A 25722-nucleotide genomic window follows, 5' to 3' on the forward strand; every position below is an offset into this window, starting at 1 on the left:
CAGGAGGAGCCCCATCGTGCAGAACATTGTTTCAGACCCATGGAAGCTCTCCTATGCCTAACTTAACTGTGGGAAAAAAAAGAGTAGAACACCAGAATCCTTTCGAACAATACGCAAGCAGCAGCTAAATATTCCTTCATAATTTAATCAAGTGTCTTAAATTCAGCCTTCTGACATTTTACCTGCAGGCCTGAAACTAAAAATCTATTTTGCAATAACAAAACTGCTTTAAGATTTTAACAATTGAATAAAGAGCATAAGAAATCAAAAATAATTCTGCTGCCCATGCATCCTTTACGATGAACAAACCTGGTGTTCATCTACTTGTATAGAGGAAGTATTGATTGCAGAATGAATGACCATATACAGCATTCCTCCATCCGAGAAGCAGTATAATTTAGTCTAGTCTGCAGTATGGGGGACATACTTTGCTTCAAGAATACATTCACAGGGAACTATTATTTTATTCTAGTCTCTAGTGATAATTTTGATTGTTCCTCTGACGTGCTTTGATGTGTCACTTAATCAACAAGTCTTGTGTGCAGTTTTATTTGCAAAACTGACAGTAAGAAAACAATTCCATGGTATTTTATTATTTTTATTTATTATTTATTATTATTTAGTATTTTACTAGGTAGCTAGTTTATTTGCATAAAGCTGTCTTGTAATCACCATGCAGACATTCTTCCCCAAATCATGGTACAGTACACTGTTAGCACGGCCTAGAAAAAAGAAGCACTCTCACGCTGCTACAGCTCACAGCACTGTACAGAGAGAGCTGTCAATGTGTCCATAAACAGAGCACATCTCCCCATTTCATTTAGAATTATGAAAACATATTAAGCAGTGGGTTCTAGCGCACTGGTAGAAAAACAAGCTAAGGCAGAATATTACTTAATGGTTCTAGGAGAGTCTGTTTTGATCTCCCAGCCTAATTAAGGTGCTTCTTTGTGTCAGGCCATCTCATAATAAGATTGAACTACCCCACTATGCTGTGAATATAGGAACTTGCTATTAGGCACTCATGTAGCTCAAGGTAAAAAGCTAGACTTAAGGAAGGGGAAAAAATATTTCTGAGAAACAGTGCCTTCTCGGGAACCTTTGTTCTTGATTTTATGCAAACCACCCCTTTCGTACCCCAAAACTGCACTTCAGGCATGCACTGATGTTGAAACAAATAATACAGATGGATTGAAATATGGCATTCAAGTACCGTTGTTTGACCTCTTCCAGGGATTCAGGTTTGACAGTCTTAAACCAGACTATAAAGGGTGTTTCTCAAGGGGATGAACAGCTACAATGTGCTGAGCTATAGGAGTATGTTCAAACTCAACAGGTTTCCATGATTTTGAGACATGCAGGCTTACAAGGGTCAACATGTGCATCTCAGTGTGCTGCTTATGTTTTCCCCTTTTCTTTCTTAGGAGAAGGAAGAAAAAAAGACATTGTGTGTCCACTCCCCAAGACCACATTCTCACCTTTTGCTATTCTTAATTGCTGGACCTTTGCTAACCAGAGGTGCATAATGTACTTTCCCCGCCATCATCCCTTGTGCTAAACTGGCCCTTTCTCAATACTATCAGATATCAGCTCCAACCTACTCGCTCCACAGCATAAAACAGATCGGCCCCTAAAATCGGTTCCTAATTCGGATTGACCTTGATCTTTCTGCACCTGAAGGAAAAACCCAAGCTACTGGATGAAAAAAAAGGACTCCCATGGTCTTCTGTATCACTTTTCTTGCAGGCACAATAGGATTTTGGACATTACCCACAAGAAAGATTAGCAAACATTTTTTTTTTCCCCATCATAAAGCTTTTTCGGGATTGAGACGACGGTCCTGACAAGTCCTGAGATGGCCGTGATGAAATGCATGATGGATTGCATTAGAAGGAGGGAGGGGAACAGAGGAGAGATAAAGACGGACAGAAAGGCATGCAGGCTCACCTTAATGGGCAGTAAATGCAATAATAGCAGAGTAATGAAATGATTGCTGATTGCTATTCTCACTTCATGTCTGAAAGCTTGTAATTTTCAGATGCAAGTTTCAGAGCTCAATGTGAAAGCTAATCGTATTTAAAAGGCTTCCTCTATCCAGGGTAGTTGCAGCCATTTAGAAAACTAGCAGAAAATTAAGTAGAACAATAAAACAGGCATCTAAAATTAACTTAAACGTGGAAGAATGTGTTAAACCACTAAGCTAAGATTAAGATGCTGCAACAACGATCAGCAGGCTCATTGGCTCACTTCATGCAGAACAGCAAGACCCAGTGCTGTGCAGTACTGCTTGGCTGACAGGAATGGAAGAGCTTTTCAGATTCTCTATGGAAGAAAGGACCTGGCTGGAGAAAGCATCTGCGAACGTAAGCACATTTCTCTTACAAAGAAGCATTCAAATCAAGCCAATATAACCTTAACACTCAATTCTTCTTCTTGATTGATCAACTTCCACACAGCGTGACTTGGGTTTATCATCAACGGCTGCACATTCAGGGTACAAACACCTGCAGTAGCTCAGTTCAGCTTGGTCTGTATGTTTGCTTTTGTACTCAAAAACAATTTTTCAGCTAAAGGAAAATGAGACATTGTTGTTTCCTTTTGCTTGTCCTAAATATAAACTGTGCTCAACAGACTGAAGTCCCAAAACTCATTACCGGTACACTTTAAAACAACACAGGACCTGTGCGGCTCATAATTATTATCGTTATGGCTTTGGTGAACGCCTTTACCCAAATAGAGGTCTAAAATTGCACAAATAATTATTATAACTCCACACATGTTTTAGGTTAGTGGTCATAATTTGTAGTTTCCCTTAGTGAATTCTGAGACATTTCTAATCTACAAACTAAATAATAAAATATTATTCAAATAGTTTACAGGACTGAAGTGGGATATTTTTGGCACCTAAAATTGCACTTGGAATGCAATATATACTGTAATAACCTGAGCACATTTCCTAAACTATTAATTCGACAATATAAATGTCACTAATTTCTATGCACTGAGAATATACAGCTTGCTTTAAAGTTATTCAGCCTGTGGTAGAATATTGCCCCAGAGAGGTGTGGGGGCATTTAAAAGTGAGGTTGCAGGGTGCAGAAAGCGTGTGTTACCCCTGCAGTGTTTCAGCTACCAGCAGCAGCACAGCTACACTTTTGAGGAGCGTGGTACAGGTATCTTGTTTTTCTCCTGCATTGATCCAAGCCCTGTCCGGTCAAGTACCCAGAAATCCCCTGGAAGACTCTGGGACAATCCTGGTCAGACAGTATATGGACACGGCTTCAGATAATCACACAGAGGGCTGCCAGCACATCATAAGGATCTGTCCTGAAGGGAACTCTTAACAACTGCTCCAAGACAACTTTAAAGATTGCTTTGCCATTGTTAGACATCACGTAACATGCATCTGAGAATTACAGGTATCATTTTCAATTACATTTAAGACGGAATACTCTTTCTGTGAGTTGATGAGCTCCCTCTATTAGATAGAGCTTCCGTAAAAGAGAAAGCATCATTTGATTTGCAGTAATGACATGCTTCTACCAAAGCGAATTCAGTCACCTCGGACAGATAAGTCACCGGTTATAAAGTTCCAAGCGTATAATTTCGAAGCCTCAGAGACACTCAAAAGGTGCATTTGACAGCAACAGGTTGAAATCTACAGTATACAGTGTGAGTGAGAATAGCAATTGTCTCTATGCTATACGTAAGACCACATTTTTGCCGTTTTACTCCAGGAAGCACCTGGATATTTTAAGCCTTATCAACAGTCATTATGAAGCTAATATTATCATGATATTCAAGAACAACGACCTGACATTTACCACAAAGGAACATTTGTTAACAAAGCTTTAACTAACCAGACATTTAATTCTAAATAAATTTCTATCATTTCATTGCTTGTAAGGATTTAGCTTTCTTTATTTATTCTGTCTTTGGTTTTCATTGTTTTCAAACAAGCTGAAAATCCAGACGTATCTTCCAAAATGAAGGAACTTTAAAATGCAGCAGCTAGTATTCTGTTTCTCAGACTGCAGACCTGGCCCAGTTAATGCATATGAATGTATGTGTGCTCACAGAGATTGTGAAGGAAGCGCACATTTTGCATTAGCATACAATTTGGAGATTGGAGTATTGTACATTCTGCAGAATGATGGACACTTTTCTGCAAGCAGCCATTAATTACTCATTCACAGGAATAGCATTTTGCTTTCTTTTTAGTCTGTTCTCACTTGAGCAATTCACCAAATAGTGACAGTGGCGCAGCAAATAAACAAAAGCCTTTATCAACAGCAGTCTTTTGTAAAAATATGTTGGGTCTGTGAAACTCTCCCTATGGTCTATGTCCTTTGTTGCTTTAAGTGTATTGCCATTGTGTAATTTTATTATTACTTATTGGTCATGCTCCTCGAATTTGGAATGTCCCAGTTTGTAATTAATGTGACCATCACAACAAGGGTTGTGCAAGGAAGAGTCATAGTCAATAACTGTCCCTTGATGTCACAGGGCACAACCCATTACCCTGCATTGATATAGTTAAGGAGTACACTTCTGCCAGTCTCTGCCTGCCCTTAAAAAGTTCCAGTTGAGGAGAAGGTCCTCCAGTGCAATTCTGTGAAATTCTTGGGACAAGACAAACATGAGCGTTATACTCCCAAATTACTTTTCGGAATGCAAATATAGCTGGAAAACCCTGCAATCCCATCTTCAGAATCGCAGTTAGTTCCATTTTATTGAGCAAAGCACCAACAGCTTCCATTAAAAGGCAATCTCAAACACAGATGAATAAGGGGAAATGAGGTACACACAGATGCAACTTCAGATGATAAATTATAAAAGAATATTACCTTCCAATCTTGATGCTGTGTCTCCCGGTAGAATGAAAGTAGATATAACAAGTGCTGGTGTTGGGAGGGAGACCTGGGGGTGGATGCACACCACAGGCAAAGAAGAACAGGGTCACAGGAGAGATGGAACTTAGATCACATGCTGCTGCAGCCTCTTTGCCTGTGAAGGCCAGTCCACTGAGCAGTTTGCAGTTGTTTTGCAGAGTTTTGCACATGTTAGTTAGCGGTGTGCGGATTGCAATCGAAACTGGGGATAGGTTGTAATAATACCTTTATATTATAATTTTATTACGCAAATAAATTAAACTGCTTGACAAAAATGTGACTAAAACGAATTCTGTTCTGGTCAACTAAAAGCGAGATTAATTACAGTCAGAATGTAGATTAATTGAAAGTGGATGACTAGAAAGTGACTATACTTAATAGACAATTTATTGAACTTGACTAAGACTATGACTTATTCAAAAACACACCCAAAGAAGGCTCTTAGCGACACACACCCAGTGTTGTTCCAACAAGTATGCAGTATAGAATTGTGTGGCACAAATTCACACACATGACACTAGAGATTAATGGCACCAAGCCTCAGGACAAAGTGAGGGCTTCTGCATGTGCCACTTGCAGACCACCAGGTCTCATTTTCACCAGGTCCCTCAGTTTCATTCCATTATATTTGCGTTTGAATGCATTACGGAAAAAAACACCATAAAATTTCACACAATGTCTACGGTTTTACCTTGGTTTCACCATGCATCTACTTTAACATGATTTTCTGTGGTCTGTATCACACACCTTTACCCTAACCTTTTAAACTCTACCAATCTTTTTCGCTGTGCTTTGCTGCACCTTCAAAATGTTTTAATATCATGTGCATTCACTTCAGTAAAAAAAAAATAGTGGTGGCATTTATGTTTCTGCATAAATAAGATAAGTGTGAAGAGAAAGCTTATCTACTGCATTTAAGAATAATTCCGGATGAGATTTACAGTAATTGGAACAGACAGTGGACAAATGTTGTGGACAAACAGTTTTAGATTTTATCTGGAGTCAAAAAGAGCTTTGAAAGTCCTCCTGTCTATATTTCCCTCATGGGAAGATGGAGGTCTGTACAGTGTGAATCTGAGACTTGGAAGTGGGATGAGAAATCTAGGCCTGCACAAGCCTTCAAAACCTTCCTTTTCTCCTGCAGTAATCTCTCTGTTGATCCTTGTCTTCCCTGTGCTTCACAAGCTGCCTGGAAGGATGAATTATATCGAAGGGAAAAGGAAGAGCCTGTGATGATTGAGCTGATCATCTGAACAATTGTAGATTACAGTAGAAAAATGTTGCAGCTTTGTGCACAGTGCCACACACTTATCACGGCCGAATGGAAGCCTGTATAATGCAATATTGATTTTCATATTCTTGTTTTTGACATTTAATTAAAGGGAAATCTGATTCCAACCATGCTATTAGTTTCTTCCTGGAGACCAGGGAATTAATTTCTGAGCGTAAATAACTTATTCAGCTAGAAACACTACTGTCTTGAAGAAATATGCATCAGGCTACAAATTCACAAAGCACAAGGAAGAGTAGAACGAGGGGCTTGGAGAAAAATAATGAGCTCCTTTAAACCCTGGAATAACAAATCAAGGGAGTGCTGTGGCCAGTTACATAACAACTTCCTGCTGTACTTGAATTCCCAACAGCGCAAGTAGAGATGGCTAAATGTGGCTCATATTTCAGTATATTTTCCATTTTGGGGTTTAACTTTAGGTTACACAGTGAAGAAAGAGACCTGACGGTGAATGCTGTTCTCAAATAGCAAAGGAAAAAAAATTAGAACATGAGACAAGGACAAAACAACAGTGAGGTGTCTAATACATCCAAAGTGTTAGCTGTTGTGAGGAAAATGCTACGTATCCAGCTAAGGTCTAGAGGACAGTGGGTTTGCACCCGCTAAAAATATTTAAGATAATATGATACCTATTATCAATGTCATTAATTTAGTTAAATATATCAAGTTCTATGATGGTTCAAGCCTAATAAAGGCATAAAGGACCATGATGTTCAACCCTTTTGCATTTAATACAATCCTGCATTTACTAATTGTAATAAGGCACAAAATGGTTAATTCCTACAGTACCTAAATATTCTAGTGATCTTTATGGGTTTCTGACACTAGTCAAGCAGAACGAAATAAATGGGAATCTGGTTGTTTTCCACCTATAATCAGCTACACCAAAAAAAACAACAAAACCAACCTGTTACACCAGATGTGTAAAGGGATTGATGCAATTATCGTTTCCTGCGCATTATTATTATTCCAGTCATCCTGCATTGAATAAAAAATATATTATGAGATCTTTTTTTCTGCTTGTGCTGCAGTCCTGCCTAGTGATGTTATCTCATCAGCCTGATTTACACCTGGGGATTAGAACTCGCTGTTCCCCTGCTGATACCTTGCAAGCATTGTTCTGAGGGAGCATAACAGCGAGGCAAACTGGATTATTCAAGAGCCACCTACGAGCAAGAAAGCCCTACGGCCCAGCATTTGTGAAAGTAAAGAGGAAGCTGTCTTCCTTTGGACAGTGAAGCACATTGAGGAGAGAGCTCATTCATAATTAAACAGGCCACAGCACCCTGTCTCCCTTCACACTTGCAGAGCATTTGCTTTAATTATTAATTAGCTCTTTTGTTGGCAAATGAGAAGGATTAGTGCTTATTGTTAAAGCAGTGCCTTGGGAGAAGGGCATGTTCTTTTAACAGCTGCTGCTGTAAATAGTCCATCAAAAGTGAAACTCCCAGAAGCATTTTCCAAAAGACTGCAAGATAGTGCATCAGAAGCCGTTCAAAGACGTCTGTTTATGTAGACAAGTTTGTCAAGATTTTCACCCCAGCTCCTGGACTCCCTGACGGATTTATGAGGACATAATACTCCTTTAGAAAGGCAGAGGACCATTTAATTTGGAGCAATTAAGTCAATGATTTAATTTGACATTTGCAAAGTGGCCAGCATGGAGGTTAACAAAGCTGGCTCGCAGCTCAGTGTTTGTGGGTTTCATTCCGGCTTCAGATGCCTGTGATAGTGGGGTTTGCATGTTATCCCAGAAGCACATGTGAGTCCTCTCTGGAGGCTCCGGTCTCCTTCAGCACCCCAGAGGTGTGCTGGCTGGCTAACAGACACAAGGTCCTTCAACACCAGAGCAGGAAAACTTCTCAACCCATTGAGTCCTTGTTGCAGCCTTGAAAAAGTTCTTTCCCGGGAGTGACACTGAAAAACTGAGCAAACTGCTGTTCTGCAGTCGCATAGTCAAGCAGCACCACCAGGCACGTGTTCCGCAGCTGAGTGAACTGCAGTATATCAGCCATGACATACATGTACTGTGCTATATGAACTACACTGTCCGAATGTCCCCCCTTTACACCATGGTAACACAGTGTTATTGGCTATACGGTACAGGTCTAACACTTGTGATCCGCTATACAGCACAGGTCTTACAGCTTCACAGTTTCACGGTGGTGTGAGCTACAATGATTGTTAGAGATTTCTACTGCACTTACATCTGTGTAAAGACCCAAAGCAGAGTGCAAAGATTGCATTTTCTGCACTGCATTTTCACAATTCATTTGCATAAGCCATTTTTACACATGTTCATTTTAAGCAGTCCCAATTAGGCCTCATTAGGAAGAGTGAAAGAGGTGTTAGTTCAGAAGTGCTAGCTAATTAGCTTTCACCTTAGGAGGCTGGGAATTGAGATGTCAAAACTATTTTTTGATCAATTCAGCCCCTAGTCATAGTGTGTCTGAACTGCCATAATGTATCAAAGCTGTCAGGTGTTTTGGGGCTGCATTGACTCAGTCTCAGAATAGCCACTCGTACTGAACCTAAATTTGACCAATTTAAAAATGTACGTAATGGTTAAAAAGATAAGACAGAAATCTTTCACAATTCCAAGAGATGCATTTTTTTGTGGGAGAAAACAAAAATGCTGCTATAACAGCGAACTTTTTCAAGTTCTTCTGTCTCGTCAAGATAAGTTTGCCCTTCATGTTAGCTGTCACACTGCAGAAAACTTGATGTGTGCCTTAATCTGCAAACATCCACATTACAGCACTAAAACTTGTATACCAAAAGAGACAGGATATATTTAAGGATGGATAAAATTTTAATTTTGTATCGCAATTGTCTAAACCCATGGGGAAAAATTCAAAGCATTATTTAAGTAATTACAGGAGCTCAAATCAAAGATAATGTCATGCCATTAAAAAACAATTACCATTCCAGGAAACATGAAATATGCATGACTTATTCCACAGCTAATTACTTGTAAAGCAAAATAATAAGAATCAGTATGTCGTGCAACAGTTTTAGTTTTGAATTTGGGGATGAAATACTATCAGTTAATTATTAATTAGTCAATGTAAGTCTGTCGAAGAGAAAACAAGAAAATAAATGAAAAATACAGTAAATGTCTCTATCATTATTTTTCAAGAAAGAAAACTACAGATTTAACAAATCAGCCGAGAAAGAAGAACTGCTGAGTTACATTTCAATTACAGTTGAAATCAGGCCTTGGTATCCGAGAATCAAAGAGAAGCCCACCTGTTTATTGTGATCCAGAAGAAAAAAAAATCTGAATGCAAAAATAAGTAGAAAACTAAAGTTTGCCCAACAGACTGAGAATGGAGTCACCTTAAAAATAAATAATAATGTAAGAACACTGCTCCTAGTTCCAGATAAACAGCACAATGAAAAGAGTAAATCGTTCAAAATCTCTTTTTTTTCCAGACAGTAACAGTCAGGTTAGTAAGAGAAGAAACTTAAAGCATTGTCACAGCATGGGAATCGGCAATGGATGCTGGCAGCCCCAGGCACTGGGTGTGCAATCATTAAATGCATCATGGTATTTATTGATTGAGTGGTCTATAAAACAGAGAAATTGCAATAAATGAACTCTTAGAAGCACCAAGTCTCCACGCAGCTAACAGCTAAAGAACTCAAAAGCCAATACCAGGATGCTCCCAATGTGGACTAGCCAGACAAGCACACAGCTGTGGAGTAATACAGATATGAAAAAAAAAACTAAATTAAAAGCACCAGCACAGAAATAAATGAGATGGCAGCAGTATCAGGCAGGGCTGATGCTGGAACACCCAGGTTAAAGGATAAGTTCTGCCTGACAGGAAACTTAGTCCAGATTCTATTATAAGCTGTACAGTGCTGACACTACAGTATTTGTTTTACTTACTAAAGCTATGAATCTACCTACAGTAGGTTCAGGCTAGGTAATCATAAAAAGCATACAGTAAGTGATGGAAAATTGCGGTTTCAAGTCCCAGGTGGGAAATGTCTGTTGTATCCTGGAGCACAGATCTTTGCTCATATTGTTTTGTACTCCAGTTAAAATGTCCAACTGTATAAATGGATACAAATGTAAATCACACTGTATAAAAGCCTGAGCCAAATGAGTTGAAAACGACGATCTAATTGAACTTGAATGGGGAAGGATGACCATTTCAAATCCAAAGGCCTTGGAAAAAAAGAAATCTGCAAAGCTCTAAATATAATAATTAATGGATTTATGACAAATAAAAGGGGCACTAATAATTATTTTACATCCTTAAAAGAAGGCTGGTGTTGAGTAGACTATCCAAATAATGCATGTGACGATTAATTGGATCAATCAATGCAATGAATTGGATCTCAAGTTTGAGAGATCTCCTACCAATCTGTAAGGGTATGTACTAGATACTGGCCATGCTCTGGGTGACTCCAGAGATCTGGAAGCAAAGCAGAGCTGGAGCCCTTAATGCTTCAGAATGACACGACTCGACTTCAGTTCTTCCATTGTTGTCTTACTGGTCCTAGACTTTTTGCTCGTTTCTAGACTCCGGCTGTGGATTGCACTTCATTGTCCTTATTTGAATCTCTGTGGACGATTTCTTGAATATCAGAGCTGTTGGACAGCCCTCACAGTAGGTTCTGGACCAAAGTCTCGCCATCCCTCCTACAGACTACTGGCAATGTGAAAAAAACGAATAAGAAACTGGTGATTCCGCCCCGTCCTTTCCCTATCTATGCTTGATCCTGAATCTGTAAGAAACGTCTTCTCATATTCCAACCCAGTTTGGTCTTACATTATAATATATACACAAATCAAGCTTAATACTTTCTGTAACAAATGTGATTTAATGCACCTATAACTATGCATTCTAAGTTGCACTGCTGTGCCGTTCAGTATCTATAAAGAGAGATGACAGAGGCACTCCACTCCTGTAGCACAATGTGCATGGGATGTATGACCTGCTTTATCCTCTGTGGGTGTTCGGGCTGATTCGCAACTGCACTGTCTCTCACGCGTCTCTGCATCTCTCCACATGTCCGTGCGCAACACGGCGTGGGAGTCCCACATCAGTGCCACTTCCGTTGGGAATTGAAAATGAGATGGATGTGTACAGGAGCCCACCAATGCAGCTCATCTCGGTGCTCTGGAATTCAGGAAGCTTCAAATTTAAATGCTCTGCACTGACGGCTCAGGGGACAGTGGTGAAACCTCTCTGATGCCTTAACACAGATTCGCTTTAGGAAACCCTCAGATTCCCAGCACATCCATGCCTCCTTATCTTCAGAAGTGCCTTTCCAATTTCAAAAATAATACAACTGATTGAAGTTACGTTACCATCTCCGACCTGTTTGGTATGGTACCTTTTGCAGTAACACTGTGGAAAACTGAGCTCCTCTGCTCTTGCTTGCCTGTGTAAGATGTATGATGCAGAACAAGGAGTAAGATCATGACAACTGATTAATAGTCAAATGGTGTGTTCTGCATCACACAGCTGCCCTAATGAAAGCACTCTGTGGCACAACAAGGTAAAAGCATGTTAGATCACAGAGAGGTAAAAATGCTGTGTTAATTTACTGATATAACATTGACAACCAGAATATATTACTTCTGATTGTTCTTATTAAGTAATTAAGTGCCTATGAAACACAGATTTTAAGGGACCATTGGTATAATTACTGCCTCCATCATCATGAGACAGGACTAAATGAAGAGTCTATAGTCATGAATCTGAAACCAACAGAAGAACGATGAGTGAAATATTATCAGCGCCAAAAGCAAAAACGAGTTCCAGGGGAGGAAAACCGAGGAAAATGAAAAAAATGAGCAGAAATCAGACATTTTTCAAGGAGTTTCTTTCACTTCAAGGCAAAGTGAAACTGCAGTGTGGAAAATTACAAACCTGAACTGAATCTTAAAAAGCTACAGGGAGTGCTTAAAAGCAGTTACGGTGTTCACCACTGTGCTCTGAAACCCATTAAAATATATTTTAGTTACTGACAGCATGGATTAAAGTCAAAGTGTCTGTCCTTAGAGTTATTGGAGTAAAAGAGTCTAGGATGACTCATTATGTGTTTATTTAAAAAAATGCTCTGGTGAAAATTTGATTTAATCATTTAGAAGATAAAGCCCCCAATTCTGTATACCACCAGAGGGAAGTGCCCTACTGCAGAGGAGCACTATAAATTCTAAAAAGTTAAAGGATTTTAAAACGAACTGCTTTAAATATAATAGGGGACTGAATGGCAAGGAATGAGGGGAAAATGCTCTTTAGCCTTTTAGCAACAGTCTTTGTCAGCACCTGCTATCTCCAACCGTGAGAAGGCAATTGATCTGAGCTTGAGTGACACTGGCACTAGACTAAATCCCAGCTATTGACAGAAGAAGGCAAGGCACGACTGCGGTTTTCTTGTGCTGCTCACAGCTGATAGTGCCTCAATGCTTTTTCTCGCATTGCCTCTGAAAACTCGACCTTCTTACATTTTTCGTTCACATTGCAGGGATCTGGAAACTGTTAGGCAGAAAAGACAGCAAATTGATAGATTAAAAACCCTCCCTCCAGGCAGTGTGGTGTGGGCAGGAGAGACGAGGAGAGAGAAGAAGAATAAAAGATGTATCTCCTCAATGGGAGTCTTAAAGAAATCCCACATGACATCATGATCAGTCCATTAGGAATCACGGAGAGTAGCGCACAGATAAAGTGAGTTTGGTGCAGAGCGTTTTCATTGAAAATGTATAGTGCAAATATCACAGAGAGCACTTTATTGTATTTAATTTGTGATAAAAAGTATGGACTCTGATATCCTTAACTCTGCATATCCTTAAGACGAAGGCATGGCAAAGTTCCACTGCCATGAAGTAATGCTGCTGTCTTCACTAGTTCACTTTGGTCAATTTCATCAGCATCATCCATTCTCTTCACTGAGATTCACTGAAACGTCCCTCCCTGATTGTATCAGCCTCTTCTTATTATCCCTCGGTTGACATGTGCTGCGCAAAGTAATATCAGCCAATGGCAATGCACAACAGGCTCTTGATGAACAGAGTCATTAGTCGCCATGACAGTTCTCATTCATGGGGCCCATTCCCATCATGATTAATTTTCGCCACTTAGTTTGGCATACAGTACTGTGCGCTCAACGTCTGGGGTCTTTGGAGTTTCAGGCCGCGGTCTTCTTAGACAGTAGACATAAAATAAATATTGACTGAGTACATTTATCTAAATGTGTTACAAGGCACTGCAGGACCCTGCAGAACGTGAGGCTAGCTGTGCCAGAAAGAGAGGGAAAGTAGAGATATAACACAGAATCAATAATATGCCATTGTGGCATGTACACCTAATCTGGCAGGGTGGCACAGGAGGACCTATTCCCTAATGTAGCGAATATATTAACACTTACTATACTTAATAACACTTTATCCCTCCCTGATACAGTCAGTACCCTAACGGCCTAGCTGGGTTCCCCTTTTGTTTAACCCTGTTTGAGTTCTTTCATTCCGGCAGCTGATGTTGCTCCACTTTTCCGAAAGCTCCCACCTTCTTCCCCAGTGGATCACCGGCTTCTCAGATAGTGAGCTCTCCAGTAGCATCTTATATACCATTCCCCTCTCCTCTGGGAATTGCCATTAGGTCTACCCATTTTGTCCAACCCCGACTATGAGGGTGAGCAATGGGCTAAATCAGATGCCAGCTTCGGTGTTGATTCTAAAACCAACCGAACCAAAAGACTGGTCTGACCATGAGACCATCCTCAGACTAGACACTTAACCTTGTGGTCATTACACACCAGCCCAAGCTGCATTAGATTCCTCTCTCACAACCCCATGCACATACAGGCACTGTTTCTTCTAGATTGCCCTTAACTCGCCCCCTGGTGGCTGAAACTGACACTGACAGCTCTGAGAGAGCTGGTCTGTTACAGTTCGTTCCTCAAACCAATTTCTTTCACTGTCCTGTGCTTCGGCTTTGCTTGGTTGATGCCATAACAGATTGGCTTCATTTTTTCAGCAAATACTATAATTAGCTCCGTCACAACCATCAATCATATTTCACTGCCTCCGTTCAGCAGTATTTCTTTGTCTAAGAGCCACTCTGCACAGCCCTGTGCAAAGACAGGACCGAAAGTTAGTAGAAGTTTTTTCAAGCACAAAAAAAACTTCTTATGTTTCTCAGCAGGTTATAATTAGATCAATTAGAAATAGGAATCCCAGTGGGAAGTGAGCTAGGATTTTCTCCACAGAGTGTTGTCCTCCTGGGGCACATGACTACAGCTAAGATTGGATTCTTAGCCATTATCACAGGTCCTACATTAAGATTTGATGCATCTGAAAAGCAATCAAAACACAATTGTTTTCTTCAGTGCACCATTCATGCGTGTAATGCAAAAATGACTTTTTTTGCAATATGCAAATACAGGCCCTCATTACATACTGTCCTTTAAGGCACCTACTAGGGTTGCTGTGGAGAATTTACAGAGCTTTGCAGATGAACTGTGAGAGTAAGTTTAAATTTACGATACTAACGCAGAAATGAATATATCTCCAAGAGGCCATGAATAAACTGCTTGTTGTCAGACAGATTTGTTTTCCTTAAGGAGGTTACAGTCATCATGAATTAGTATGAGACGTTTCTGCTCATTCATTTGTTTCTTCAGACACACGTCCCCAGAGGTGCATGACTTTAATCTCATTAATATGTGATAATTAGCTCAATCCAGAATTAATTAGAAAGCGACCTGCAGTACCTTGCACATCTCCCTCACACTGTGTTCTTCGGAATCTGTAAAAAACACGTGAGCACACAAAGAAATAAATGAAGCATCACAGGTCAACTGAAGTGGATCCAGTTTGTAGACATGCTCACAGATTGGATTGATTATTACGCATCTCATTTAGAAATCCAAAACCTATTTTCATTTTTTTTGCCTTTATGAGAGGGTGGCACACTGGCACAGAGGTTAGCGTTGCTGCCTCACACAGCTGGGGGCCCTGGAACCAGTTCCAGAGGGTTGCATGTTCTCCCCCATGTTTGTGTGGGTTTCCTCCAGGTGCTCCAGTTTCCTCCCTCAGTTCAAAGACATGCTGGTAGGATAAATGACTTCTGGGAAAACTGGCCCTGCTGTCCATGGTCTGTGATGTCTAGAGTGTACATTTTGCCTTCTTTGGTTGCTTGTGGTTACTGTGCTATGATCAAGAATTTCATCTTGGACAGCCCTCAAGGGCATTTAAAACCTAAGCCTGGAGAAAAGGCAAGCACCAGCAACAGTGGAGCACAATGAACCATCTTCATATAATCCACACTGACCCGACAGAACAAATAGTGGATTCTACTTATTTTAAAAAACATAACAGCTTTAGCCATCTCTGCTTTTCTAACAGCAGTATTCTGCCAGGTTTTCCCACCCCCCCTTTCCATTATTACCTCCCAGATTTATCCCCGTCTCTCCTGACCGTTAACATCATCTGTAAAAATAAACTTGCTCGCACAACAGGGCTTCATACAGTCAGGGTATAATTCCATCTGCTGTTCACTGTGACATTGATAAAACACTCCATCTTAAATCTGCATCCTCTACCATGTCAGCAGAAGACTTCTTTGGAATCACAGAAGTATTACTTTATATAGCAACTGGAAAGTCTGATTCCAGGGTAAACATCACTGTGGATTTGGGGGAATTTAAATTTGGGCATGAGGGTAACTTAATCAAGGCCATAACTTACAAAGAATGCAAAACGCTTTGCCAGATCTCTCAGTTATTCCTGTCCCTCATAACATCGGCATGTTTTCCAAAAATATCTTCCCATTGCTGTTTTAATTTCCACGGTTCTGTTTCTTGTGGTTGATTTATCAGGAGTTTGAGAAAACGAGGATCTGCTGTCTCGACATTCCCAGCTCTTTATCAATCTTTAAAATAACCCCCCTTTGACCTGGTTTTTAGTCCCTCATCAATAATGCATTACTGTTTTATTAAGATCACTAGGGCATGCGGTTTTGATCTTTCAGTGTGATGATGTTATTTCTAAAGCGCTAATATGAGAGGTTTGCTTTATGTGCTGTACTAAAAGCAGAGAATGGAAAGCATTCTGTGCTACAGAAAGACTTCTTACATGGGAGAGTTCTGGAAATGCCACTCTGCTTAATACATAAACTCAATTCAGGAGCTCTCACCCCTATTTCTAAGTGACACCAAAATTTGCTACCATTCCATTTAGAAAATCTGAAGAAATGAAAAAAATATCCAATTAAGCCCAGAGTGTGTGTACACTGGAGTACGTGTGGAGTTCATGCAGTTAAAATTGAAAGTCCGGGAGGAGGTCAAACCCTAACCTTCAGCTAGCTTATTGCTCAGTCTCCTGCTCGTTTCGCAACACTCCCTCCTGTCTCTGCCCTTGCAGCTGTGGGGTAGTGTTCCCACAACCTCATCCTTCCAGAGTTTTCCACTTTTCCTTACATCCTTTTCCGAAGCCGATATCTGTTTTTCTAGCTCAAACCTCAGCACCATGTCAACATATTTAGGAAAATGAAGAATTTTAGTGTGGTCATAACGTACAGATCTTTGTAGTCAACTTGAGTTCTGATGAAGAAAACACTTAAGAACTTTTCTGTTCAATTTGTAACGTATACTGACGGCAGAATGCAATACACTGCATTCAGAATATGTTTTCTCTCCTAGGGAAACAGGGTAGAATGCAGACATTCAGTAGATGGAGCAAATGGTTTCCCTTAAAAGCAAAGAAGAAAAAGAATAAGCAGATTCTTCTTGAAAAGGGGTAATAAGGAATTCAGATGTAAGGTGAAGAGATACAGGAACACTCTGATGAGAGAAAGGAGATTCCTTTAGGAGCTTTTCACACCAAACGCAGGAACCTGATCCACTCACCCCTGCGGCCCCCTAGAAGGGAATATCGGGCTGACTCAGTAAACACAGTTTACGGCAGTCTTTAAAATTAAAATGCAGCAAACAGCGTGTTTTCACGCAGACCATGTGTCATCAGCTCTTCCCATGTCAGTCTCACCCCCTGCGTGAAGCACTCTGTATGCACTGTAGTGCATCTCTTCTTGAAACCCGCCAGCCGTGTGTCAGAGCCTGCAGCCTACCGCCCTTCCACATGGTTTGACAATTACAGAGTTACAGCTGGAATCAGGCCTTGAGCAGCCCTGGATACAGGCTCTGAAACCCCATCTCTGACTTCCCATCAAACTTGTATTTCCGGTGAGGTAGCCTCCTCGAAATTCGAGATGTATGATATGTATGTATGATTCGAAATGTATGATAAATATATACTGTAGAAGAATATATTTGAATACCAAACACAGTACATACCTGATCTGTAAATGCTATTCCCAGTTACAGTAGCATCACAAAACCTAGTTTTGAAACATTTCTTACACACCCGTGCTTTCTCTGTCGCTCTTCTGAGAGGGCGCCTGCCTCCTTGATTTAGAAAAGAGGACCAAAAACAGATGGGAATGTCCAGATAAGCTCTCTTTACTGAAGCTTGTTTATTACAAGAGACGCCTACGGCCTAAGCCGTAGGATGATCACTTCACACAAGGAGTAAATCACACAAGGTGATACTGTAAGCCGTCTGCCATGAGTGACTCTGGGGAGAAATCCATGATACAGACAGAAAACAAATTGCCACGTTCAGGCTCAGTCTATGATGTGCACAAATACTATAGTCCTGAAAGGATGTTTAATCATGAAAGCAGCTTTTAAAATGGCATGCAATGAAAGTAGGCGACGAAGGCAAATGTTGTGAGCTAGATAGTACAACCAGTCCTTGCTCAATTTGCAGAATGCTGGTCCGCAGGAAACCTGGCTGCTTTATTCCTGTTGGTGCTCTTTTCAGGTGAAATCTTTCACACAAGGCTATTGTGAAGGACTTTCCTATGGATGTCTTTTTAAACAGGAACATATCGAGGGACAGATAGTGTACAATAATAAAAGTATGTTTGTGCAAAAAATCTCTAATATAATTCCCTGGGAAACGAAGTGTGGAGCAGGTGAAAATAATATCAATAGCTCTGTTCTGAAATACAATGAAATGATCTAAAGATCTGCACAATTTACAGGCAGACCTTACCTGAGGTGACTGCAAGAAAATCTCATTAAAGGCAGTTTGAATAAGTAACAGAATTACATTTCTGTTACTTATTCCTTTACTTTAAGCCAGACACATCCACAAGTAAAACAGGTCACGTGTCATGCTGTTATTTCCCTGTGCAATTTAAAGCAGACAGTAGCAAATTAAATGACATGTGTGTCATCTACATGGTGAAATAAAATAACACTGCATTAGTACATCCACTTCTGGTCAGACATTTTCAGGCGTGGAAGCAATCCTTCCAACAGACATTTGACCACATCCGAACCACTCGGTTCACCTTGAAACCAGAACACAGAAAGGGTTACAAACGAGAGAAGGCCATTCGGCTCATCTAGTCTGTTTGGTAGTTTCGTTTTTTGTAGCAGAATCTTTAAAAATAAAATGATAAACTGCAGAAAGATCAAAAGTCTGGAGTTTTTGGAGCTATTGCCTCTATATAAACATCCCCTCTGGTGGATCATTCTGAAAAAACAACAGAGAACAGTTCATTGATCTGTTCCTCCTTCTGCTTGTTTCTCTTGTTTCTCTCTCTTGCTGGTTCAGACAGCCTGATGGCCCCCGTCAATGTCACAATCAAAGCACTGAAGGCCAATTCCGCAGTGGTGACATGGGACATTCCAGAGGGAGACATTGTCATCGGCTTCGCCATCTCCCAGCAGGTAGGAGCGTGCAGCCAGGATCAGAAGCCTGTGATCTAAACACTCCTGCTGTTTCCAATTAGCCTCTGATGGGAATGCAAAACTGACAAGGAAGACGCTTGAGGGCTAAAAAGATGCTGCCATCTCGCACATCTCAGTCGGGAATTGGGCTCTTGTTCCTGGAACGCCACTTTGCATGACAGCAATCATTAGAGGAAATGATTGGCTTCTTGTGAACATTATCCATGCACAAGCAATTCACTTTGTTAACACTATAATGTTTGCATGAATCCCCCCAAAAAGGGGGTGGGTCCCTAAGTTCTCTATGGTTTTACCTTTTACTTAACCTGGTTACTTAAGCTTTACCATAACCTATTATTTACCATTCTATTACCAGGATTTCACTGTGCTTTACTAAACCTGACTCTGCTTTTACAATGGAACACCATAGTACAAATTTCATAAGTGGTGGAGCCAGGGGAGATGCGTAATCCATGAGAAAACTGTCCTTTATCTAAATCCCTGGTCCACACATCCAAAAGTATTGCCTCTAATTGGCCAACACTTAAAAACTGTTAGGAAAACTGATATGTTTGTTTTCTTCAGTTAGCCATACAGCCAGACGTGTCAATTAGCGATGATACAGCTACAGTACTCTCTCATCTTTAAAAACCAGCTGTGCAGCACTCCAAGGTGTTGCAGAGTTTCTGTCACAATTAGGTGACTCAGGAGCCGGTGTTATAAGATACAGCGAGCCAAAACAAAAACTAGCACACGCTGCAGGGTTTCATGTCTCTCAAGGATCGCTTGAATAATGCTTCTAAAGAACTTAATCCAAGTCAATCAAAGCTACAGCTGTGCTGAGCTCTGCCTTTTTCAATCTTCGAGTGCTTAACAAATGGCAGGTTTAGACATTAACACTTGCAGTTAATAAATGATGATAAAGGTCTCTTCGCTTCCCTATAGCCCAAATAGATGATGTTTGAAACTGTGTGTCCCTCTTAAGCATCACCCTTTATTTACCCTTGAAAATAGTGTAATTAGCAATACCAAGGCCCACAAGAATTCCATAAGTGAAATGAGGCTTTTCAAGTGTCATACTAGTTTCACTAGGTGACAAGAAAGAATTTATCAAGTAAAAAGTCCATAATTACAATGGAACCACTGGGAGAAGCTTGAGTGCTTCTGCTTCTTCTGCTTACTTCACTGTAATGCATGGACTTCACCCTGGGCCCTAGTCAGAACTTGCACTCACATTAGATGATGTATCTCCACACATTTAAGTGGTGTTCATATATTGATTTATTTACAGTGATACACAAAAAGTTTCCATTATTAATAGAACTGTGACCAAATGTGATCTCTTGTTAAGCCTAATTAACAAGAGCATAATTTCCACACAAAAAAAAAAATCAATAGTGAAGGAAATAATAAGCATGTGAGAACAACAGAATAATAGGAAGACTTTAGACAGCAACAGAGGTTGGGCCATCAAGATGTAGAGAATTTCACATGTGAGAAAGATTGCTTTTCTAACGTTACACCTAGCATTGTAGCCCTACAAACCACAAATCTGTAAACCTCAAAAGCATCCAATGCTAATTGGAATGAGGGGGAACCACAGACTGAACTTTACACTGAGTATCCAACTTAAACACAAAATTAGGCCCAAATCCCACTGCTAACACCACTGTTGCCCGTGTGTCTACAGAAGAAGGATGTGCGAATGCTGAGGTTCATTCAGGAGGTGAACACCACCACCCACTCCTGTGCTCTCTGGGACCTAGAAGAGGACACGGAATATATTGTGCACGTCCAGTCCATCAGCATGAGTGGACCCAGCCCAGCCAGTGACCCCGTCCTCTTCAGAACGCCAAAAGAAGCAGAAAAACTGGCCTCCAAGAGCAAAGGTAATGGAGGTGGTTTTTTTTCTTTGTTCCTAGAATGCCAAGGAGTGTGTTTTTAGATATCAGGCAAGCACCATGTGCCTGGGTCTCCTCAAACAGCAGAAACCCAAGCTAGACCGTTCAATTGAGTTACGAAAATTCCTTTGTAGAAAGCAAAGTGCTTGTAAGGGAGACACAAAGGACGCTAATTCACAAGAAACTTGACAAGGTTCACTGACCAAGATCAACCAAACAAGCAAGGTGATCCAAACAACCTTATTAGTTACAAATTATTAGTAACCTTGCTTCTGTTCTACTTTTACATGCACATTTTGAAGGTGAAAAGAAATTTTAATGCTTGGGAAGATTGCTCACCTTCTTTAAAGCTGAATATAAAGTAAAGTTGATTACACTGGACATTTTTGTATTGTCTAAGTCAAAGGTAATGACTTCCTAGGTGTCAAGGCTCTTGTTTAATGGTACCGATGGTTAGCAGGCAGTTTTCCTCCATTCCAGTTATCCTAGAACCTGCACAATCAATCCGCACTGAAGTTACAGTCAGTAAAAAACACAAGGTTTCTCCATTGCTTCCATAACTATTACACTATTTTAAGATGTGGCTGTTTCAAAATCAGATTTCCCAAAACGGACAACAGAAGGATGCTAGATGCCATGCAAATGCTCCCTACACGAAGATCAATCACCAAACACAGCACCCAGTCAGCATTAGAAAGTCTATGAGGAAACAGTCACAACAAGTTTCAAAAATGGCATTAGCATTTAAAATGTCTAATTCCCTGTGCCCTGTAGAAAGCTAGCGAGGAGTGTGTTCAGCACTTTGTGAACAACTACTGTATCATTCCTGAAAGGTGCCCAGTCTGATGGCCTCCTAGAAGCAGTGCATTTTCGCTCCAAATGATGTCTGTAGAGCCCTTTTATTTTTAATACACAACAGCTGGGAAACACTCTAGCCTCATTTGAAAGAATTATGTCAAGGTTTTGCTGCTTATGACATAAATTAGAATCGGTGTATCTTAAATTCAGATTTTCTAATCACTGTTACACCCAACCATCACAAATTACAGTTCCAGTACTTGATGTCAGCTTTCTTCTGGGGTCTGAAAAATAAAAAACTGCATTTAAAAACATAATCCCCATAGTTTATTGATTGAGTTGTGAGATTGCCATATTAGTAAATTAACTAGCATTATGCTCTGGAGGGTAGGCAAAAAGGGGAGAATTCTGAAGCTAAAAGAGCACTCTTCCTAGCCACGATGCCTTGAAAAACCATATACATTTTGCATTCAATGAAATGTCCTGACTGAATTGCACTGAGCTTCTTCCCATGTGCAGTATATGATTTGTTCTTACTTTCACCTGCCCTGGCTTGATAAATCATTTGTCGTGTGTCAACAACTGTTTTTGCCTTGTCAAGATGATGAATGTCCCTCCTCAGCTGCCAGGGTACAAACCAAGCACCCCTTTGGTAGCTCAGCTCCCAGTACCCTCAGGCAGACAGGCTGATCAGTACTCCAGGAGAGAGCTGTTCACAAGCACCCTCATTGGCAGAGCACAGCAGTCCGTGTGCCAAACAGCTCCCTTTGCTTGTTCATGCCACCTTTTCATATTTGAAGTACAGGGAGATACTACAAGGAATTCATCAAGCACTTTCAAAAGACGCAGTTAAAGAGGGATGTTCAACATCTCAATTTCAGTTTGACTTTCATCAGAAGGTATGTGCAACATCTTCCCGTGAGCCTACAGTACAAAAAAAAAAGCTTAATAATTGGTCCCTTTGCAATATGTAATCCAAAGTAATTCAATGAACTTGAGCAAGTGGAAAGGAGGATCAAAAAATGGATGAAGAGAACGTATACACATTCTGTGTTTATGTGAGGTGACAGCCTTTGTGGTCCCAGTGCTCGCAATGTGGTTTAACAATTTAACTATTAACAATTCTCAATTTTTGGAAATACAAACCTTAACCTGTTATAGATGGTAAAATGCCAAATAAGTTCAATTAGTTGCCCAATTAGTGGAACATCTGGTGGTCTTGAGCGCAGGATTATGAGAGTAATGGCACTTAGTCCTGCCAGGAATGGCAAGGCGACAAGAAAGTTAGAACAGACAGATATGTTCTTCCCACAACCACCTGCTGGAGCCACGAACCCTTTTACATGCGGCCGTCTGTGTTCTGGAGAGTAAGCTTTGATTGGAGGAGCAGGATGCCTCGCTGACATGGCAGCATTCTGCAGATTCTTGATAAGTCACAGAAACTGCTGTTTTTCTGAAAGCTGAGAGCACGGGAGGTACGGGATGGTGCACCAACCTTGAAATCCCAGTCACATTTGACTAGTGACATGACCTAGCCACCCAGCTCTGGCCGTATTCTGAGCAAGAACTTCTTCTTGCTCCGGTCTGAGCCTCTCAGAATCCCCAGGAGCACCTCTTAACATGAACAGCCATGCATGTCAGGAGCAAATTACAACGTTCCAATCTTGAGGCAGATCTTTCAAAAAGATCGGGACAAAATCCTTGGATCTCTGCCTCTGACACCCAAACAGTCTTGCCCCGTCACTCCAACCCAGTTCAGCTCATTGGCCATCAGTTTGACTTAATCATAACTAAAATCAGAACCTCCAGTCGTCCTCTGTGTGTTCCACCAGCCTATGTAATGAATCGTGAATAACGTGTAAAATATACCAATGAAAAATAAATGCATAACCATGAGAGACACTTGCAGGTCTGAGGACTAGGTATTCATTAGACAAATGATTTAATTATCAGGAGCCCGTAAATGTTGCTCACAAATTAAACTGCAACAGCAACAATTATATAAGCTTATTATCACGAGGGACAATATTGAATATGTATTGTTTATGCCTTTTTCAGTTGTCAATGCATTACTGCTGGACTGGCACTGTTTCTGTGTAATGTCAGAAAAGGGATGTAAGAAGCTGTACGAAGTTTATTTTGTCTTAAACAGTAATTATTACAAGACAGCAGAGTCTGAGCTTGAGAGTTGCCATGGACTAAATAAACATGTTGCTGTACCTCTTCATGAGGCCACAGTTTTTCAACTTTTTTAAGGAATTTAATTGCATTAGTTTAATGAATCTCTTTGGTTCGGTTTCCTCTTGGAACTCTCGCAGGAATGGAGAAAAGATTAGAAAAGATTAGCTTTTAGGGAAAGTCTATTTGTCAAAGCCTCCATGAATCTGCTCTGTATTTAATTCCTCACCGGGTGTGACAGGAATAGGATTCCTTCACCCCGCAGGGCCTGAGGTGTGACTGCTAATGAAAGATCTGGCCCCGAGATCGTTAAAATGTATTAGTGAGCTCTAGATAAGAAGGGAAAAAAGCAGCAGGATGAGATTGCTGTGAAATCGGCAGGGATTCATGGGAAATATGCCTGCACGACACCAGCCTCTTCAGTTTCTTCCCTCCACAGTATCAGATAAAGAAAGACTAATTTCTGAACGAGATGAAAAAGAATAACAGAAAAGAGGGGGACTCCAGAGACCTCTGGGGGGCGCAGTGGTGCTGGTGGTCTGGGGTCAGGAGGAGGCTACAAAACCCGGACAAGACAATTTCTTTATTTTTTACACTTGATCAGTTTCCAGCATCAACTGAAGGTCTTGTAGTTGAGCTGCTCTGACAGTAGCTCCCTGCTCAAGGAATACGCTTTAAGCTTTGCTGGGCTGTTTTCGTGTTGCCTCAGTGCCCATAGGCTAGACTAGAGCCTAGAGTCAGGCAAAGGGCACACAGGAGTGTTTAACCAAAGCAGAGCAACAGCAGGCAGCTTAGAAATCAGGACCACAAGTCTCCTCATTGTTCGCTGTTAAATCCACTCTCACAATGCTGACTCTGAGTGTGAGCCAGTGGCCACACATAAGTGGCTCGAGCTGATCAGTGAGAATTCTACTCAATTCAATTCCCCACAAAAGGAAAAAAAAAATCACACAAATATCAAACTGGCAATTATGAACATCCATCCACTTTCTAACTGCTTTTATCCAACATGGGGTATTGATAGTCTGTCCCAACAAGTGGTTCTAAACATAATAACATTCCCTTCTTTACAAAATCAATGCATTTAGTAAAACGCCAAAATGTTTAAAGGGATGAATTTATGAAAAGGTTTGTCATAGATTATGAGGCTTGGTTAAAGGTTTCTTATTATGAATTGTTTTCTATATAGTGCCTTACAAAAATAATTCAGACCCTTCTCCTGGTGTCCCATTTTGTGAAATACATACGCTTTTTTTAAACTCACCATTTTACTCTGAGCCTGAATGCTTGAACTGCAGACTTGTCTCAAAGAGTTCCCTTGGTCATCATGGTTAAATCTTTGCTTGAAATTCACTGCCCGACTGAGGGACCTTTCAGAGACATTTGTATTTATTCTGAACCATTATTGCACACAGACAGAGGCCACTCAACTAATTGTGTGGCTCATTAGGGTAATTATGTGCATCAAAATTAATTTAGGTTTGCCACAGCAAAGGGTTTGAGTACTTATGCAATCATGACTTCCTTTTTTTATATTAATTATCTATTTACTGATTTCTTTCTGTGTTTTTTTTTGCTTTGAACGCATTGCCTTGGTTGTGTACCTAACAACTATCTTGACCACAAGCTATGAAGCAACAAAATGTAAGAACTACAAAATGGTTTTAAAGCTTTTTGCAAGGCATTGTATACTATAGAAACAACCCGGTTAATCATCCCTGTTAAAGGATGGCTTAATTAGAGTACACATCATTTCAGTATCCAGAATGTCAAGCCCAAAGGACTGAAAAAGCAGCTGATTGAGTGTTAATAAGAAGCATGTCAATTTTCTTCTGCACTATGATTTTTCTAAAAGACCTCTAGGCATTATTTCAGTCATATATCCCTTGTAAGTCCACCTTCT

The 25722-nt window shown here is 40.5% G+C and overlaps 2 protein-coding genes across 7 annotated transcripts in view; one reads left to right on the forward strand and one right to left on the reverse strand.

The window, feature by feature from the left end:
* The window catches only part of s100pbp (S100P binding protein), a 119486-nt gene that overhangs the window by 70769 nt on the left and 22995 nt on the right, over window positions 1-25722 (reverse strand). The gene's annotated exons all lie outside the window — the stretch shown is intronic.
* fndc5a (fibronectin type III domain containing 5a) overlaps window positions 1-25722 on the forward strand; it is a 44280-nt gene that overhangs the window by 7301 nt on the left and 11257 nt on the right. For all 4 annotated transcript variants that reach the window (XR_015925896.1, XM_088602623.1, XM_088602621.1 and 1 more), the window contains exons 2-3: window positions 18827-18942; window positions 20633-20831. Coding sequence is in view for 3 of the 4 variants with exons in the window: in XM_088602623.1 (XP_088458749.1) it covers window positions 18827-18942; window positions 20633-20831 (315 nt within the window). In the remaining variant the exon portion in view is untranslated. The remainder of the gene's footprint in view (window positions 1-18826; window positions 18943-20632; window positions 20832-25722) is intronic.

This window comes from Lepisosteus platostomus, chromosome 13 (genome assembly GCF_059453375.1).
Source record: "Lepisosteus platostomus isolate fLepPlt1 chromosome 13, fLepPlt1.hap1, whole genome shotgun sequence".
Lineage (NCBI taxonomy): Eukaryota > Metazoa > Chordata > Actinopteri > Semionotiformes > Lepisosteidae > Lepisosteus > Lepisosteus platostomus.